Below are 17,594 nucleotides of genomic sequence, written 5' to 3'. Positions count from 1 at the left end.
CAAGCAGGGAACAGTGCGTCTCATCTTCTGCAACACTAGTACAATAATCAATACGAAATCTCTCGCCTCCCTGGCCCCCCGATATAATCATTAATCAGGGTCAGGGAGGGCCTTATCCGTTGCTAATCGCTCCCTCCCTCCCTGATTGAGTCCTGCTCTGCTGGTGTCGGGTCGGGTGGGTCGCCGGCTGCCCTCAGCGGTGCGGTCAGCGATCCTGTCAGGCTGGGCCCGCCCGCCGGCTTGTGTGCCACTCTGCGCTGCGCTGGCCGCTGCGACGCCGCCTGCTGGCGACACGCAAGAGCATCTCCAACAATGTGACCTATAAAAATGCCCTATAATTTAAAAATAAGTATATTTTATAGAATTTAGGGCATCAACAAAACACCCTGCTCCAACAGTAAAGCCCCAAATCTAGATTATAGGGCAGCCCACTACGGTGTAGTATATTTGAGTCACTTGAGAGGGTGCCCTATAGTTTTTTGACAAAATTTTATGAAATGGGACACTGTTGGAGTAGTTTTTCCTGTATAGAGCCCCATATTTCAATTTGAGGCACTAATTTGAGGCATTGTTGGAGATGCTCTAACGAGGAGGGCGGTAGGAGTAGGAAGGAACACGCGGGTGCCCGACTGATTGACCCGGCGAAAGCTGAGCTTGCTACCACGTGGCGCTCCGACCCTGCCGTGCTGCCTTTCTCGTATATATCCAGTTCAGTTCTTATCCACGGTCAGAAATATTCAGACGACGCCATGCTCCTATCATATTATCCACAACAATAATTAAGACCTACACGTATCTATATCTCTGGATAACCCACCAATGATTGTTTCCACAAAAAGTATGAGAAAATAGAAGTGCAATTGTTGTTTCCCCTAACTCAAAAGACTAAGAGGGTGTTTGAATGCACGATTAAAATTAGTTAAAGACATCCAAACACCCTAGCTAATAGTTTAGCTATTAACTATTTTTAGTAAATTAGCTATTAGTTAGCTAACCATCTGTTAGCTAGCTAATTCTACTGGCATATTTTTAGCTAACTAACTATTAGCTATAGTGCATTCAAATACCCCTAACTAGAAGCGCGGGTTAAAAGAAAGTAGCTTGACTAACTACTTAATTAGCCTCTATGAAAAGGGTGGCGTTTTTACCGAATATATTTTATAGTATTTTTTCCTTCGAAGCTGTATCTCTTCTTCGTTTCGACTACTTACCTTCGACTTTGACTCTGAGCATTCGTCACTCCTGACGACGCTCCATACGTCTGGCATGGTTTAGTATTGGATATTTGAATGTTCTTTCCATGACAGCTACCAAGCGTCACCGATAATACTCTACAAGGAAATATTAACTGTCGACGTCTAGGCGTGTCATTTATTCAGAACGATCCTTCGTTATATATGTTAGACTGTCAGATGCTTAGAACATTCAAGAACTATGATGTCTCATTCAGCACGGTTTAGTTTTACTAGTAAACTTTTTTTTTACTTTGACTTTACGAGCAACTTAACTATAGATTGATAATTGTCATAAGAACTGTTTAGCAAACAAACATTTTATAATAGACAAAATGTAAAAAAAATAGTATCTTTTACCCTTTTTTTTCTTCCATCTTTCCCACGGTCTCTCTTTCTTCCTCGTCTCTATTTCTTAGGCCTAGACTGTACGATTTTACGCAACCATATACAAGAGCTGTTGAACATAGTATCTATTTTACGCATCCGCGATCATAAGCGCCAACTGCTAGAGGCATTCAAGCATATTTTAGGAGCATCACTTGCAAATCTACTTTTGTTTCACCATAGTTGGCGTACAATAGTTCGAAAAAACTTTTAAAGTTGGTGATAAAATTCCACCAAATAGGATCTTAGTTTATTAAACATAAAAATTAATAAATATGCATACAAACGCATGCCCACACCACACACTAATAGTCGAATCTATGCTGGTGTTAGTGGTGCACCCACCTAAACTGAAAAAAAACTGTGATTATGACTAAGTTTCCACCACATTGGCACTCTCATAGTATAAAAAATATATGCACTTCAGAGGGTTTGTCCTTCTCAAATTTACTTTAGCTCCGCCTCTACTACCCTACCGTTGCCCACAAGTCTACCAGGCTCAAATTAAACTACCATCGCCTGCTTCAACATTTGATCAAGGATAATAACGGGGAGGGGAAAAAAATAGACAGCAAGCAAAACCATCCGTAAGCAACCCATGGGGCCACATTTGGCTCGGCCGGCAGAACCGCGCCAAAAGCGACAGAAGGAAATTAAAATTCCGAGGAAATAGCCGGAAAACACCAGCCCACCGAGCCTCTCGCTAGTCGCTCCATAGAATTCGACGCCTTCCGAACGGCCGCAGCGCACACCCCGCCGCCTCAAAACCTCAGGCACAAGCTTGCTTCTTTTCCTCCCCCATTAATCTCTCCCCTCTTGTTCTTCCTCTTCCCCATCAGTCTCGCCGCCATTTCCCTGTCCTGCTGCTGCTACTGCTGGTAGTGGTTCCCCAAACCCAAGCCTTCGATTCGCCCGCCCGCCCGCCCGCGGTCTCGAGCCAGCCTTCCGCGCCGTCGTGGTTGCTTTACGCGCAGCTATCCATGGATGAGGTCCCTGCCACCGCCGCCGTCCTCGACTTCCGACCCGGCTCTTCTGTACCACGCGTCTCCGCCGTCCCGCGCCGTGCCGTGCAGTGCCCCCCGGACACCGGTAAGGCCTCCTCTTACGCCGCAACGGCGTCCCGCTTGACGCGATTCCGCCGCCTCAAGCCCTTGCCGTGGCTGTTGATGCTTGCTCGGCGCTCGCTGCTATTTTTCTGTTTACCTTTTCCGGGTTTTTATTCGATTTGGCTTGCTCTGCTCTGGATGCAGGCGGTGCAGAGGCGGCGACGGGAGGTCGTCCAGGTATCGGGAACACTGCCGCCGTTTCCGCGAAGTTGACGGGGTCAAGTTCGGCCGGTCCCGATATCCAGTCTGTGGATTGCGATACATCGGGAGGCCTTGCCGGCGGTGACGCTGGAGACGTGGGGGTTTTGTGCTTAGAGAACGCTGCCGAGACCGAATCGGTGGAACCAGGTGTTTCGGACGTGAGGTTGGGAGCTCCAGTGGAGGAACGCCATGGCAGGACGCTGGATAGTACGGGATTGGGCTCTGGTAAAGCTGGTGAGACCAATGAGATTTCACTGGTTGAGGTGTCCCAATCAGGTGCCACTTCAAGCCTAGATGCCACTGCGTCGATTGGTGGTGGCTACTCCCTCGTGGAGGGGTCTCTGCCAGAGGCGAGTGGTGCCCGCAGATGTAAACCCGAGGTCCATGAAGTACCAACAGGGACCCCTGCAACTGTGGGATTCCCGATTGAGGACGGTGGCTATGGATTTGGAATTGGGCCTAATGACGATGTGGACGGTAGAAACGACCCTGCCGGAGGGGAATGGGAACCGCCTACTGATGGCAATGATGCCGAGGACGTCACAGATATGGGTGGAATCTTGTGTGACGAAAGAGTGGAGAGGATGGAGACGAATTCGGTAGAACGTGAGGCCTCGAATGGTTCCACCGTTTCTTCTGAGGAAGGAGTGGACAGGATGGGGACGAGCTTGGATGACTCTGAGGCTTCCGATGGCTCAACCACACAAGATTCTGATACAGACGTCGAGACCGAGTCAAGTGTTTCTAGTATAGAGGAGCAAGAAGCAGGATACGGAGCCCACATCCCTCAACCGGTATGTGTTTCGTGCCAACTGCTGTAGGAAGTAGGTACTGCTTATCAGCGCTGCTATATTTCATATCTCTTTGTCATGCTTTCCGTTTGGAGTTCTGGTAGTAGTTCATCAGAAGAGTTCGTTGTAACTTCCTAATCCACGAAAGCTAGGTGTAGAGTTAATCTAAAGTGGGTAAAAGTTCTTCTCTCAAGAGTCAAGATATTTGAGGCCTTAAAAGAGACTTATCGTATTCTTTTTCCTTAACGTGTTCTAAATTTGTTTATGAATTAGCTTCCCAGAATATTTTCTGTGACAACGAGCAATGAGTTGCAGACTTATTGGGCATTTAGGGTGCATCCTCTTCCCTATGCAGTCCACTTATGCTGTAATATTCATTTTTTTTGTGAGGATCCGTTTTGATCCAGAACACTGCTCATCTATAGATGTTCTGGATCACTTATTATCAATAACTGGTTTATCCTTTTTTATATGGCTGTATATATCCTAGCAAGGGACCACTTTTGTACTCACTTAGTTTCTTGAGAGCTGGGACCACACTTAGTGAAGGAAACTGTGTTCAACTAACAGAAGTGGCACCCGAGTAACTTGGATGCACCAATGCACAATCATCTTATATATTACAAATTTTGGTGGCATGTGCTTATTTCAAACTAGGTTACCTATCTGAAAAACTTTAGGTGCTTCTTCAAACATGGCCTGTGTTGTTATATTAATATGCTCGTTGGATATAGTGTGAATTTCTGAGCGTTACTGGATGATGTGTACATCTGTTCTTTCCCCTTGTAGGATCCAGCAGTCTGCAAGGTGGCCAAAGAAAACAACACGGCAGGAGTGAAGATCTCTGATAGGTATTACTTTACTTTATTTCTTTAAGTACTCTAACAACATAAGCTGTGAGCTTACAGCTCTGATCTGTTTGAGGACATTTCTAGTGACATATTCGGTTAAGGCCTATGTGTACTGTACTTTGTGTTAAACATTTTTTTGGGATCATCATTTTGTAACTTTTCCTGGTGAACTTTTAAGATCTTAATATACCATGTTGAATTCATCACAGGATGACTTCAGTGTCCGAATTAACACTTGTGCTGGCTTCAGGTGCATCAATGTTACCGCATCCTTCGAAGGTACTGTACCAAGGGTTAAATTAATTGGGATTGTTTTTGGACCCTTTTTACATTTTTTATTATGGAAACAAAAATGTTTTGGCCTTTTGCAATTTCTTGCATACGGCCTTTAAGATCGAAAAATAACAAACGTCTACCATAAACATTCTCCAAAAAAAAAGCACATCAACGACTTAAGCTCCCTCTAATCTGACATTAGACTTCTATCCGTGTCTTGCAAAAATCTCCATAGCCACCACCTCTAAAGATCAACATACCGCGAGGACCTCTTGTTGAGTTTGGTCTTTATGCAACAATCTCCAGGATCTGAGCCAGTATGTTCCCCTGAAAAGTACCTGCATAATTGATGGTTTTGGTTTAAAATCAAAGACAACATCGTTACGACAAAGCCAAATAGACCAAAACATTGCCGCCACTCCAATTAGCATTTAGGACCCACTTTACATAGGGACCTTTACATATGCTTTGTTATTTATTCCAAGACAACAAAAGATACAAGGTTGTTAGTCTGATATTGCAGTCACTGTTTCAAAACATTAACGGGAAACTATATGGCTTTCTCTTGCTTCTTGCTCATGTATTGCACTTGAATGTTTTTTTAACCCATACCTGTTATTTTTTCCAGGTACGGACAGGTGGTGAAGATGCATATTTTATAGCTTGTGATGGCTGGTTTGGTGTAGCAGATGGAGTTGGTCAGTGGTCATTTGAAGGTAAACAATATCTTCTCAACTGTAGCTGTGTGTTCTAACCTTGTGGATGCTGTGAACTGCAGCTAGCTGCCAATCCATAGCATGTTGGCTTGCACCCCATACATTGTTTCTGAAGTTTTACTGTATTTGCTTTTGCGAAATACTTCTTTGCTGTCAGTCACTACCATTTTCAGATGTTTTACGATCATGCAAGTATATTCCATATCCGAGTATGATATATCGATATAGCCCATTTGCATGTTACAACTATAAGACCTTTTAGAATTGCTCCTAATAGGACACACAGTATTTGCATGAAATTGGAATTCAAGATTTGAGAAACTCAAACATCACACAATCAGTTCAGGACAATGTGCTGCAATAGACTTGCTTGGCTGCAATGGAGTATGCATGAAATGTTCGTAATTTAAGCATGGGAAGACTATTTTAGTGTGGGATGGCATGATCAAAGCTGTTTTTTAAGGAATGGAATATTCTGTCCTACGACACTGCACACAGCCAAATTCATACAAAGTTTTCAGCTCAACTACTTACCACAAAAGGGGAAAAGAGGGCAGAAACAACAAGAAACAACCGTTAGTAAAGTCTATTATTAGATGATTAGATCTCCATCCAATATTGGCAAAAATACGAGAGTGATGGCCTCCAAAGCTCTGCTAACACAACCAAAGCTGATAATGACGTGGTGCTGGCTATAAGCCTAAACAACAATAGTTACATTCCTTTTGTTCCTACCACGAACACCAGAAATAAGTGACATAGCTACTGTAGTATTTTGGGCAGGGCAAACCCAGTGCCGGAGGCTCCCACATGAGTGGGAGTCTGGGGAAGGGATAGACCGAGGTAAGCCACCCTTCACAAGTGGGGAGAGGCTGCTTGGAACCCGCAACTTGGTGACTCAGCGAGACATCTCTCGCCAATGCACCATGCCTGCCCTTCGGCTAATGCAGTATTTGCCAAATTGATAAATCTATAGCAGTTGGTTACTGAATTTGTTATTTGGCTGATAGTTATGCACAAAGTTGCCATCCTATCTGGCAGTAGCTAAAGCTGAATGTTGATTAGGTCAGTGACTCAATAGGTTTTGCTAGAGAACAATGTCTTACTAGTTGCCACACAAATAGGACAATCGTGGCATTAATTTAAAAAACAAGATTGCATGCAAGCACTGACTACTTTTGTTCGACGCCTATATCTGATCTAGCTCAGATACACACTTGACAAATTCCAGCGTAACACTCAGTCGGTACATGCGTGCTGTACATGTACTGCTGTTGGAACCTCTGAGGAAATCCACGTCCACTTGTGGTCATTGTGTTTGCACCTGCTAATTTTGTGTTTTCATTTCAAAATCTGAACACTTGTTGTAGTGTTTGATGGAAATTGTTATCTCAGGGATCAATGCCGGACTTTATGCCAGAGAACTAATGGATGGCTGCAAAAAGATCGTGGAAGAGACCCAAGGAGCTCCAGGGATGAGAACCGAGGAAGTTCTTGCCAAGGCTGCAGATGAAGCACGGTCCCCTGGTTCTTCCACTGTTTTAGTTGCTCACTTTGATGGAAAGGTATGTTCGTTGAGTCGTTGGTTAAAACTTCACCTCCTTTCTTGACATCTACTGATGGTCGATCACACACATATATATATTATCCCCCCAGACTTAGATATATTTATTTGTGCATACGAACTCTTTGCTACCGCAGGTTCTTCACGCATCAAACATCGGAGATTCTGGATTCCTCGTGATTAGGAATGGAGAGGTCCATAAGAAATCAAACCCAATGACTTACGGTTTCAATTTCCCGTTGCAGATTGAGAAGGGTGACGACCCTCTAAAACTTGTACAGGTACCACAACACTCTCTGCTGCTATTGGTTTCCTGTTGCAAGCTTTCTCGAAGTTTGTACTTAGCCTGTTATTAACTCGCAGAAATACGCCATCTGTCTACAAGAAGGCGACGTCGTTGTAACAGCGTCAGACGGTCTTTTCGACAACGTCTACGAGGAAGAAGTGGCAGGCATCGTCTCGAAATCATTAGAAGCTGATCTGAAGCCCACGGTCAGTGTAATGGAACTCTTTTTTTTTATCGTGTTGCATAAACGAACCTAGCGAGAAAGATTCGTCTCTTGAACATGGCAACTTCTGCGTGAAAACTGCAGGAAATCGCCGATTTACTGGTTGCCCGAGCGAAGGAGGTGGGGCGGTGTGGGTTTGGAAGGAGCCCGTTCTCGGACTCCGCTCTCGCGGCTGGGTACCTGGGCTACTCCGGCGGCAAGCTGGATGATGTAACGGTTGTTGTATCGATTGTTCGGAAATCTGAAGTTTAATAAACTAGAAACGAACTAGCAAAGTTGAGCGCACTTCTTTTTTTTCTTTTCTTTTCTTTTTTCTCTTCTTGCAACAGCTGCACTCGCTGGCAAAATGCCCGTGAGGCGTGAGCATTTCGCACATCCCTGGCCTACGCGCTCAGGCGCATTGCGAAACGTGTATTGTGTACACTTGATACATACTATAAGGTTGTATAAGTAAGCTGCGAGCCCTTCGAATGAACATCGTGATGTACTTACTCAGCGGCAGCGGGGTAAGCTATTCGTGGCCGGCCGGTAGCATTATTTATGCGAGGCAGTGAAATCCATGAACAGCCGCAGTGCTACTAAACGAAACGGAAACGCTCACAAGATACATCTCTCGGTACATGATTTGTGGTCAGACTGGGGTAAGGTACGGGCGGAGCGCATGAACTCGGGTGAGTGAGCCCAGCTCACAAGACCCGGTACACCAACAGAGTCGCGGCAGCGATGAAGGTGAAGGCCCGTGGTGGTGCCGAGAGGCCGGCAGCGGCGGAACGCGCTGGGGAAGGCGCTGGAGCGCTGGTCTGGCTCCCGGTTGCTGCCGGTGATCCCGAAGGGGTTGACGGCGACGGCGTCGGCGACTGCCCGAAGTCTGGGGCCCCGGACGAGGGAGCCGGAACTGAAACATCGTGAAAGCTTGTTTGTCATCACTCTTTTAAGACGCAAAAGACACGCGCAATTTACATACCAGGAGACGCGCTGGGCACACCAGGAACAGAAACTGCATTTTTTAAGGGCGAGGTCACTCACTCGTCAGTCAAACGATCGCTCGCTCCACCGCGCGCCATCACAAAAGGCAAAAGCGACGAGAGCGTACCGTGGCACTTGCTGACGGGCGGCGTCTTGACCTTGCACGCGGCGGGCAGCTGCAGGGCCCTGGTCATGTTGAGCGAGAGGCCGAAGTCCTGGCCGCCCTGGAAGAGCTGGCAGAGGCAGGCCACCTCCCCGCGCACCACGTCCCTGAGCCCCGAGCAGCAGGACGGGTCGGGCGCCGCCGCCGTGCTCCCCTCCTGCACGTAGCCCAGGCACCCCGCCAGCCCCAGCAGCGCGTCCGTGCAGTCCGCCGACGGCCCCGGCGCCGGCGCCGGCGATGCTGGCGTGGAGGCTTCCGCGCGCGTGGCGGCTAGTAGCCCTGCGGCTGCGAGCGCCAGGACCAGCAGGCGCGAGCGCGACGGACGGTTCGCCATGGCCGTCGATCGTCCGAGCCGCTGCGCGCTGTCGCGGTGGTGCCGGTGGTGGGTTCAGACGTTCAGTGGCAGCTATCGGCGCGACCAGAGTACCAGACCACTGGTGTGTCTGGTTCTCAGCGCGTGCGTGCTGTGCTACTTGTAGATGATGCACTAGCAGCTAGTAGCAGGCGGCCGGGGTCGCGGAATGTGGCGCGGCAATGATGAAGGGATCCACGGGACGGGAGCTATGGCGTGCGAACAACCGATGGGGGCGCTGCGCACTGCGCTGGTAGTGGCACACCCCTTGGCGCTCGCTTGCGTGCACACGGGCGTTCTGGACCGCAGGATCTAGCTAGTGTGGCTGCGGTCGATAGCAGCAGCAGCAGCCACCAGCGCAGGCGATGCCACATCTACGGTCTGTTTGGTTAGTGCAATAACTCTGTTCGGAACCAGGTGATCCAGCATAAAGTCACTCTTTGTAGGTTCGGATGGGAGGAATGAGTTGGTCCGTCTGTTTTGTGACGAATGAGTAGCTTCTAGGTTTTAGTTTTAGATCGGAACGAGGGGATGACGGATGAGATGAATCTGTGATGATAAGCAAACACTATTTTAGGCTGGGATGTAGGTTCAGATGACTCCAGACCATTCAATGCCTCTAACCAAATACACTGTTACAGAATACAGATTATCTGTGGCTTTGGGCTTTCAAAAAGGAACATGATTCCAGCTCTCTCTCTCTTCCCTACACCCACACCCATTTCCTTCCCTTTTCTCCTATTCCATGCAGCACTACACTAGCGCTACTGCTGTCCAGGAGAACATCTGCTGAATGAAAAAAAAGGGCGCGATTCAGGTGCCAGGAGAAGAATAGAACTAGGCAGCTAGCTAATTTGAGCGATCGAGCGAAGCACCACGCGATAACAAAGGTGTGGGATAGCTAGCTCTTTTTAGGAAGACTTGTTTTTTTTTGTTGGGACGGAAAAGGCACGAGATCACGCCAAATTCTATCGCAATAGATCTGGGAAGACTAGTGGTAGTGGACGACCGGCATGGAAATTAACGGGGAGAAAGAAAAGAGAAGCACAATGGCATTGGCACCCACCGGCCACCACGACGCAGCTAAGCTTAGGTTGCTGGGACCAACACCACACCACGGCCACGCCAAAGCAAAAAAAAGGCCTAGCGTCCACACACAGAGACACAAGGTGGCGCACGCCGCCAGCCCAGCGACGAGAAACCTCCCCCACCTCGACCGGACCGACCAACCAGTATGCACGACGGCTGCTTACGCCGCCGCGTCGACTTGCTCGCGTCACCATCCACGATCAATGCAACGACCACGCGTCACCCCCGGAGCCCAACGAGATAATCTGATCCCATCATTCCAGTGTAAACTGTAAGGTTTGATCTAACAGGAAGGCAGTGCAAGTGAACCGCAACAGGTGACCAGCTCATGGTAGAGATTTTTTTTGTGGTGTTGTCTAAGTAGGGAGTACGTTTCATGAGGTTGTTACGAAGAGTGTCACCTGTCACGTAAGCAAAAATCCAGTATCCCTCCAATTACGACAAGGCTAATGCAGTTAGGTCTCTGGACGTTGCTATTTAGGGCAATGTTTACATGCACTAGATTTAATAGTTAGCCCGCTAAAAAAAATTGTTGCTCAAATTTGCTGGCTAACTAGTAGCCGATTTTAACTAGATTGAAACTACTCCCAGTCCGTAGAATCCATCATACCTGGCACGGGAAAAGGCGTATTGTGACGTAACGGGCCTGTCCCAATTCGTGCCAGGCCACAGCGGGCTCAGGCTCAGGCCGGACCGGGCCGGGCCGCCATTTGAACTTATATAAATAATGCTTAGGGGAACTAGCACCCTCGATCACATTATCATACGATGCCAATGCCATTACAGGCTTCAAGCGCTAATAGCAGAGCCCTGATAGTGTTACGGGTCCAACAAATAAAATACAAAAGCGCCACAGCGATGACCAGGAAAAGAACGCAAAAGAAAACACGAGAAGCCAACACAATTCCACAGCTAATCTCGCCTCTCTAGTCCCCTTCGTGCAGCCTCCTCCATATCTAGCTGCAGGCCACGCCACTTCGCTCACTTGTACTCCAGGATCATGTTGTTCTCTGGGGCCAGGCCAACGCAAGCCCTCATGATGTTCTCCAGCATCGCCCTCTGCTTTGCAAGAGCGTTCACCACCGGTGTGCCGGGTGGAACCTGTCATTCAGGTTTTGTAAGAGAAGATTAGCGGCTGGATTGGAGCAAGATGCGGTGCAGCGATGCCGGAATTAATGCAGGCGAAAAGGCTTACCAGTGGTGCCTTGGTGAGGTAGCTAAGGATGGTGGCCACCGGGTGGAAGGAGTGGAACTTGTCCTGCATAATGAGAGAGACGTTAGATGATGGTGCTGATTGCCGAAGCGCTGAATCACCCAGCATGCTTCGGATTATTCGTGGGCTCTTACCGTTCCCTCAGGTTTTAACTGGATCCTGGTGCTGAGCTCAGCCAGGAGCACCAGATCGAGGATGATCGGTGCGGCGAGGAGCGAGTCCTCGCAGGTGTTGTGCAGCACGATGGTGCTCTTGCCGCCCATGAAGATCTCTGATGTGTACTCGTCCATAGCCCTCTTACTGTCTCCCACATACGGCACATACTGCATGCAGCAAAGGAGTGGCAGGTTTCAATGTAAATCTACGTTTAAACTGCTGCACGTGCCAGCTTTTTAAAGAGGTGGAAGATCAGCTAACAGACCTTGATGACAACAACATGATCGGGATGCTCGCCGGGCCCATAGAGAATGGCATTGCTTGAGACCATGTCATCCACCACGTTGCTCTTGGAGATCTCCTTGGACCTGAATGTTTGAGGGGCAGACAGGTTCATGCCGTCGTTGTTTCCCAAGTGGTTGTAGCTCACAATCGAGGTGGGCTGCATGAACATATACACGAATTATTGTAAGTATGTCGTCTGCCAAAAACATTTCGAAGGGGGGATATCAGGTTTCATTGATAAATTGTACCTTTATTCCAGCACCAACAAGAAAATCAACCAGGACCGATTTCATCTTGGTCTGCCCACTCTTGAAGTCGTCACCACCGATCAGGCAGTTGTTCTTGATAGCAAGATCAATCAGCCCTACAAACATGAAACAAGTATAATAAGTTTTTTGAACAGAGATGCAACACCATAAAACTTTGGGAACACACCAAACTAAACACACCAGGCACAAAAGTGTTCTGGGGGCTCCCATTGATGAACGGCACCCCCTCCGTGACACAGGCAATGGCATATAGTGTTGATGGCGAGATCTCCGCCTCGTTCTTGTCCACAGATGCCAGCAGATTCTCCATTGTGTCGTTGAGACCAGCACATACATTGCTGTACCTTTCAGTGTTTGCAGTCCACAGCACAACTACCTTGTCCACTTTGTTCTTCTCCTTAAACTCCCTGTTTCATTGGCTACATATAAGCCATAGCTTCTATAATGGATTACGTATACCAGTGAGCCATGTTGCTTCAATCATGTTAATCTAGATCCCCAAACCATGTCCACCAAAATACATCATTAATTATGATAGTTGCTTAACTTTTAAGTACTTTCAGTTCTTTGTGGAGTCCTCATGGAAGTGTGAGCGGTTGGTTACTGTATACACAATGTCAAATTGTTTAACATACCATGTAGACTTCTATATGCACCAGTGAAACAGTATGTTTTGATATGTATGTGTATGTACTAAATTCATAGCAGTATTTCTTTGTTTTAGGCTGCACTGAGGGCACTTCTTTAATTGCACCAATGTGTGTTAGCATCCATGTCCGAATACCTGATATCTTTGATGATCTGCTCCACCTGTTCTTTCTTGGTGCCCTTGATGACATTGTTGGCACGAGAGCCCTGGTTAGCGGCGATGAAGTCCGGATCATAGACACCGGGAAGTGGCACCATGGACTCCATGTAGGGCCTGAGCTGCTTCTGCAGGTCAATGTCCAGCACCTTGGCCCTGGTCATGGCATCTGCCAGGTTCATGCTGCTGATGTCCCAGCCTCCAAACACAAGGTCGTCTGGGTTCACCTGAAAACCAGTTCAATAGTTCAACTTGGTCATGAAAACAAGACCTCAAAAGTTTGAGGATTTACAACCAGTTAGCACCACCGTCTGTCAGTACTGCCCAGTGTAATCCAAAGATGCTGGAACCTTTCAGTTCACCGAGAACCTTTTGACTTGCAAGTAGGATCACAACATGACAGACCGAGTCTACTGTTTAAAAGAGTGTTTGGTTTCAGGGACTAATTTTTAGTCCCTCCATTTTATTCTATTTTAGTCACTAAATTGCCAAATACAGAAACTCTAAAATTAGTACTCTAAAATTAGTTTCGTATTTAACAATTTAGGGACTAAAGTGGAATAAAATGGAGGAACTAAAAATTAGTCTCTAGAAACCAAACACCCTCTAAGTTCCTTTCTAACAAGACCTCTAAGTTCCTTTCTAACAAGACTTCGCCTTTTCGTTATGCTAAGTTTAACATTCCTTTCAGAAAAATCTGAACCTTTATTTTTCTCGAAGCAATGATTTACATTCCATTTGCTTGAGAACTACTGGACTGAAAGACAGGTTCATTTTATAACATCAACTAGTACCTTACAGAAATATGCCTTGTTCTGCATGTATGTTTGGTTTCAGTAAAAGATCCTAGAATAGATTACCATGGGTAGGAGGCTCTTGAACGGCGCATATATCTCCTCCCCGTTGTAGCTGCCTACTCTGATGGTGGAAGCCTGGGTGAGGGAGCCGTAGTAGTTGGCTTGCTGCACCTTGTCCTTGGTCGCCCATGAGATCCCCCTGAAACGACAACCACCAACAGATTCAGGTTTCGATTAAGGCCATGGAATGGGAAAAAGATGAACGAGAATACTCGTCCGCATGAATGGGTAGCAATACGGGACAAATTAAGCACTTACTCCCTGTTGGCAATGACCCCAGCCGTCAGCGTGGACCCGTTGTTGCCTCCCCACCCCACAAGCATGACCCTGCACCATCAGGGCAGAAAAAGACAGCATCATCCGTTAGACAAAGACAGGTGGCGGACACCGTAACACAACGAGCTGCACGTAGGCAACATGCATAGGAACAGGAACGAAACCGGGGGGGGGGGGGGGGGGGGGGGGGGGGGGGGGGGGGGGGGGGGGGAGGGGGGTCCAAGATGGCAGATGGCTTCGCATGCGCACTTGGCCAGTATACTAGGTGATGAGTTATTGAGTTTTGTCCGCTGGCTACTGCTCATCGTCCCTGCTGGACTTGGATCTCTCAGGAACAAACTGATATACCAGCTCACGTGCACAGGCCAAAAAAGAAAAAAAAAACTAAGACAAAGTTCAGAGGAAAAGGACGTTTGTGTAATGGTTAAACAGTAAGCGAGGGATGAACGAAAATGGAAACTGAACGTGCAGTGCAGTGCAGGGCACCATCGAATCGAATTTCAAATCGAGCCGATTCGACGCGTCCGGATGGGCAAGTATAGATGGCCAAACGGGCCGGGCCGGCCCGGCACGGCCCGGCCCGTGACCGGCACGGCCCGTGGTCGGCACGGCCCGCCAGGCCCGGCTACCGAATCGTGCCGTGCCAGATGGGCCGGCGTGCCGCTGCCGCGGCCCAGACACGACCCGTCAGCCTGCTAGTCGTGCCGGGCCGGCCCGGTGGCACTATGGCCCATCTGATTATATTGTATAATTTAGCAAAAAATGTGCAGTTTTGGGGGTTTGAACTCACAACCTAATGTACAAGAGGCTTAAACGCATCCATCTAACCAGTGCAGATGTTGTTTTATTGTGTCATATGTTGAATTCTTATACTTAATATATGTAAACTATTAGTTTTAAAATAAAAAATGTAACCGTGTCGTGCCCGTGCCAGCACTACGGGTCGAGATAGTGGCCCAGGCACGGCACTATAGCCATGCCGTGCCAGGCACTGGCACTATACTAACCGGGCCGGGTCGTGCCTGAACCGTGTTTTTTCGTGTCGTGCCTGGGCCGGCCCATCGTGTTAGTGCCAAATGGCCATCTATATGGGCAAGTGTGTGCGTAACTGTCAACGATTACGACGGGTCGTCTTCAAGCAAAGCAGTAAAAAGATTCCACTGTGGTTTAAGAGGGAACGCCGACCGGTTGATCTCGACGGAGGATTTGATCGAGCGCTGGAGGGAGGGAGAGACCGAGAGATAAAGGGCCACAGAGAGTGGCTAGGGCCGCTGCAACCGTACGTACCCGAGCTTGGGGACCGCGGTGCTGGTCCGGAAGTTGTACTTGACGGACTTGGGGCGGACGACCCAGCGGGAGGCGCCGTCCTTGGCCTCGTGCACCAGCTCCGTCGTGTCGTACCGGTACTCCGACTCGATCTCCGTCGGGCCGTACCGCACGTGGGGGCTCTCGACGCGGAAGCTCTCGATGAACATCTTGCCTTAATTCCCTCCCTTCTCACTGCCGCTCCCCTGCTCGAACGGAATGCGAGGCGAGGTAAGCGAGCGCCGCGCGAGAGAAGTGGGAGGAAGGAAGGAGGGGCCGCCGCGCTCCTTTGTTGGGCTGTGTGGACCGTGTGGTCGGGGAAGGGTGTCCGGGGTGGGGGATTTATAGAGGGTTCGAGACGGCCACTGCCACAATTGAAGGAAATGGACCCCACCGGATCGGAGGGAGGAAGAGAGAGCTTCTAGCCGCGGTAGATGCGATTTGAGCCGACGGGCGCCGGCGGATTGCCGGAAGTCCCGAACTTATGCTGGACCGCAGCATAGGAGTAGGAGGGGATCGAAATGGGAGGCCGTCGGCCGTCGCCCGTCGGCAGTGGCTGCCTCTGTGACTGAGCGATGACAATGGATACCTGCTATCATAATTCAGAAATTCGATGGGTTTTATACTATTTATTAAACATGAGTTGGACTAATTTCTCTATACATAAGTTCAAACAGTTCAAATTGAATGAACGAATCAAATGCTATCACGTGTACAAAAAGCTGACACTACCAATTCGTGCTCGGTTGCCATTGACCATGACCCCAACACGTCACAATCGTGCTCATCATACTTACTGGCTGCATCGGTTGCTGAGGTGTACGTAAATTGATCCACTAGGTCCAGAATTTGAAGGAAGCACGAGGGGCAGAACGCAAGACCCCTGACCTTTAGAAGTGGCGGGCGCTTTTGATCGCGTGGAGCTCCTCTGCGCCGTCACGTGGTCTCATCTCAAGCGTGGCGGAAGGTCCTGGTACGCCCGCCTCACGGTCACGGACTCACGGTCACGGCGTCACGCGCGGCCCGCTTGTGCGGTGCAGCTTCGTCCTGGCCCCTAGGAGCGGTCCACGGACCCCGCGGCATGGCACAGACTCCAAAGCCGCCGAGAGCCTGGCACCACGAGTCGCCTTGGTGCGTAGGCACGGCCTACGGCGGCCATGTGGTGCGGTGTCAGGCTCACGGCACGCGACCACCGGAAGGAAGCCTGGACCTGTGAATTGTGATCGGCAGGGTGCCATGTGGCTTGCCAAAGCACGGTGGGGCGCGTGGGAGTTATTTGTCCTTGCATGTAAAGACTCTTGTCCTTGCATGCAACGGCAGAAAGGCTCTCGTCCTTGCGTGCAAGTTCACGGAACAGCAAGGCACTGATCGCTCATGTGATTCGCAGAACGCAGCGGCGTGGTTGTTGTGGTGTTTCCCATTCGTATTGACTATTTATCCTCCATCCAGAAACGAAGCCAGACGATTTACAGTTTTATTAAAATTATATAAAACAATACTACATTTTTTCAATAAATTCCGTAGACGTAAATGCTAGCAATATTTACTACAAATGTTTAACATACAAAATTTTTACAGTTACATCCTGTGATAATGGAGAGAGAATAATATACGTGTGGTGTCAGTGTGCTGTAATTTAGGCCATACAATACAACTTTGTTTTGTCGTTATTGTGGAGCAGTTTTTTTTTTTGGACTTTAGCTCACGGTCACGGTCATACATCATCTCTGCTTTTATCAGTAGAACAACTTTTTTTGTTTTAGCTCCGTGAGTAGTTCTACTGATGAAACTACGTACAGTTATTTAAAAAGGTAATTGGTAAAATGATTTTATAACACATACTAGCAGAGAGCGAGAGCTATAAAAAGCTAATGTTTTCAGTTTTATTCAGCACCCAGCGATGTGAGAATGGGTTTTTTAAGGAGCGGTTCCATTTTCTACTTGTTTGGCAAAAGGACAGTCCAAATAGCTTCTTAGTCAGAGAAATTGTTCCAGACAAAATCTAATTACAGTGGTGCTAACTTAGTTGCCATTATTTAATAGCCAAAAATGTTTTATTAATAAGAGTTACAAGAGAAAAAGAACTCACATATAAGTTGTGTATAAAAGAATTGTATTCTTGGCACATGTTTGTTATAAATAGGTTTTTTTTTTCAATACAACGCACATTTTATTTAGTTGCTTCTATAATATGGCCATATAATTTCTCCTGATTTTTAGATTGT

The 17,594-nt window shown here is 48.0% G+C and overlaps 3 protein-coding genes across 4 annotated transcripts; 1 reads left to right on the top strand and 2 right to left on the bottom strand.

Annotated features, from left to right (window-relative positions):
* The first annotated feature begins 2,548 nt into the window (after positions 1-2,548).
* LOC100383559 (uncharacterized) lies at positions 2,549-8,085 on the top strand. Its single transcript, NM_001176207.1, has 9 exons — positions 2,549-2,708; positions 2,870-3,720; positions 4,507-4,568; positions 4,778-4,847; positions 5,473-5,560; positions 6,956-7,125; positions 7,262-7,405; positions 7,488-7,616; positions 7,718-8,085. The coding sequence occupies exons 1-9, from the start codon at positions 2,600-2,602 to the stop codon at positions 7,883-7,885; spliced, it is 1,791 nt and encodes a 596-aa protein (NP_001169678.1). The 5' UTR covers positions 2,549-2,599; the 3' UTR covers positions 7,886-8,085.
* LOC100285219 (xylogen protein 1) lies at positions 7,923-9,868 on the bottom strand. Of its 2 annotated transcripts, NM_001158113.1 has the most exons (3): positions 8,727-9,207; positions 8,598-8,630; positions 8,152-8,528 (listed from the first exon to the last, which is right to left on the bottom strand). In NM_001158113.1, the coding sequence occupies exons 1-3, from the start codon at positions 9,094-9,096 to the stop codon at positions 8,320-8,322; spliced, it is 612 nt and encodes a 203-aa protein (NP_001151585.1). In that variant the 5' UTR covers positions 9,097-9,207; the 3' UTR covers positions 8,152-8,319. The 2 variants fall into 2 exon arrangements, with proteins under 2 accessions (XP_008658708.2, NP_001151585.1); XM_008660486.4 differs by lacking the exon at positions 8,598-8,630 and having other exon boundaries at positions 7,923-8,528; positions 8,727-9,868.
* A 1,068-nt stretch (positions 9,869-10,936) lies between these two features.
* On the bottom strand, positions 10,937-15,671 carry LOC100037797 (inositol-3-phosphate synthase-like). The gene is made up of 10 exons (NM_001371766.1): positions 15,352-15,671; positions 14,047-14,115; positions 13,792-13,927; positions 12,911-13,158; positions 12,307-12,533; positions 12,106-12,221; positions 11,838-12,014; positions 11,551-11,739; positions 11,399-11,461; positions 10,937-11,304 (listed from the first exon to the last, which is right to left on the bottom strand). Exons 1-10 carry the CDS (start codon positions 15,537-15,539, stop codon positions 11,185-11,187), a joined length of 1,533 nt encoding a protein of 510 aa, NP_001358695.1. The 5' UTR covers positions 15,540-15,671; the 3' UTR covers positions 10,937-11,184.
* Between the last annotated feature and the right edge of the window lie 1,923 nt (positions 15,672-17,594).

Source organism: Zea mays, chromosome 9 (assembly GCF_902167145.1).
Source record: "Zea mays cultivar B73 chromosome 9, Zm-B73-REFERENCE-NAM-5.0, whole genome shotgun sequence".
NCBI lineage: Eukaryota > Viridiplantae > Streptophyta > Magnoliopsida > Poales > Poaceae > Zea > Zea mays.
The sequence above is the reverse complement of the archived record's forward strand: the minus strand, read 5'-3'. Positions and strand labels throughout refer to the sequence as shown.

Excerpts from the sequence above, each read along its gene's own strand:
- LOC100037797 (NM_001371766.1), bottom strand. The coding sequence starts at position 15,539 with ATGTTCATCGAGAGCTTCCGCGTCGAGAGCCCCCACGTGCGGTACGGC. Across the intron at positions 13,928-14,046 it reads GGGGTCATTGCCAACAGGGA|GGGGATCTCATGGGCGACCA; the intron begins GTAAGTGCTTAA and ends TTGTCGTTTCAG. Across the intron at positions 11,305-11,398 it reads ACCTCACCAAGGCACCACTG|GTTCCACCCGGCACACCGGT; the intron begins GTAAGCCTTTTC and ends CCTGAATGACAG.
- LOC100383559 (NM_001176207.1), top strand. The coding sequence starts at position 2,600 with ATGGATGAGGTCCCTGCCACCGCCGCCGTCCTCGACTTCCGACCCGGC. Across the intron at positions 4,848-5,472 it reads TGTTACCGCATCCTTCGAAG|GTACGGACAGGTGGTGAAGA; the intron begins GTACTGTACCAA and ends TATTTTTTCCAG. Across the intron at positions 5,561-6,955 it reads TGGTCAGTGGTCATTTGAAG|GGATCAATGCCGGACTTTAT; the intron begins GTAAACAATATC and ends TTGTTATCTCAG.
- LOC100285219 (NM_001158113.1), bottom strand. The coding sequence starts at position 9,096 with ATGGCGAACCGTCCGTCGCGCTCGCGCCTGCTGGTCCTGGCGCTCGCA. Across the intron at positions 8,631-8,726 it reads GCCCGTCAGCAAGTGCCACG|TTTCTGTTCCTGGTGTGCCC; the intron begins GTACGCTCTCGT and ends TAAAAAATGCAG. Across the intron at positions 8,529-8,597 it reads TGTGCCCAGCGCGTCTCCTG|TTCCGGCTCCCTCGTCCGGG; the intron begins GTATGTAAATTG and ends ACGATGTTTCAG.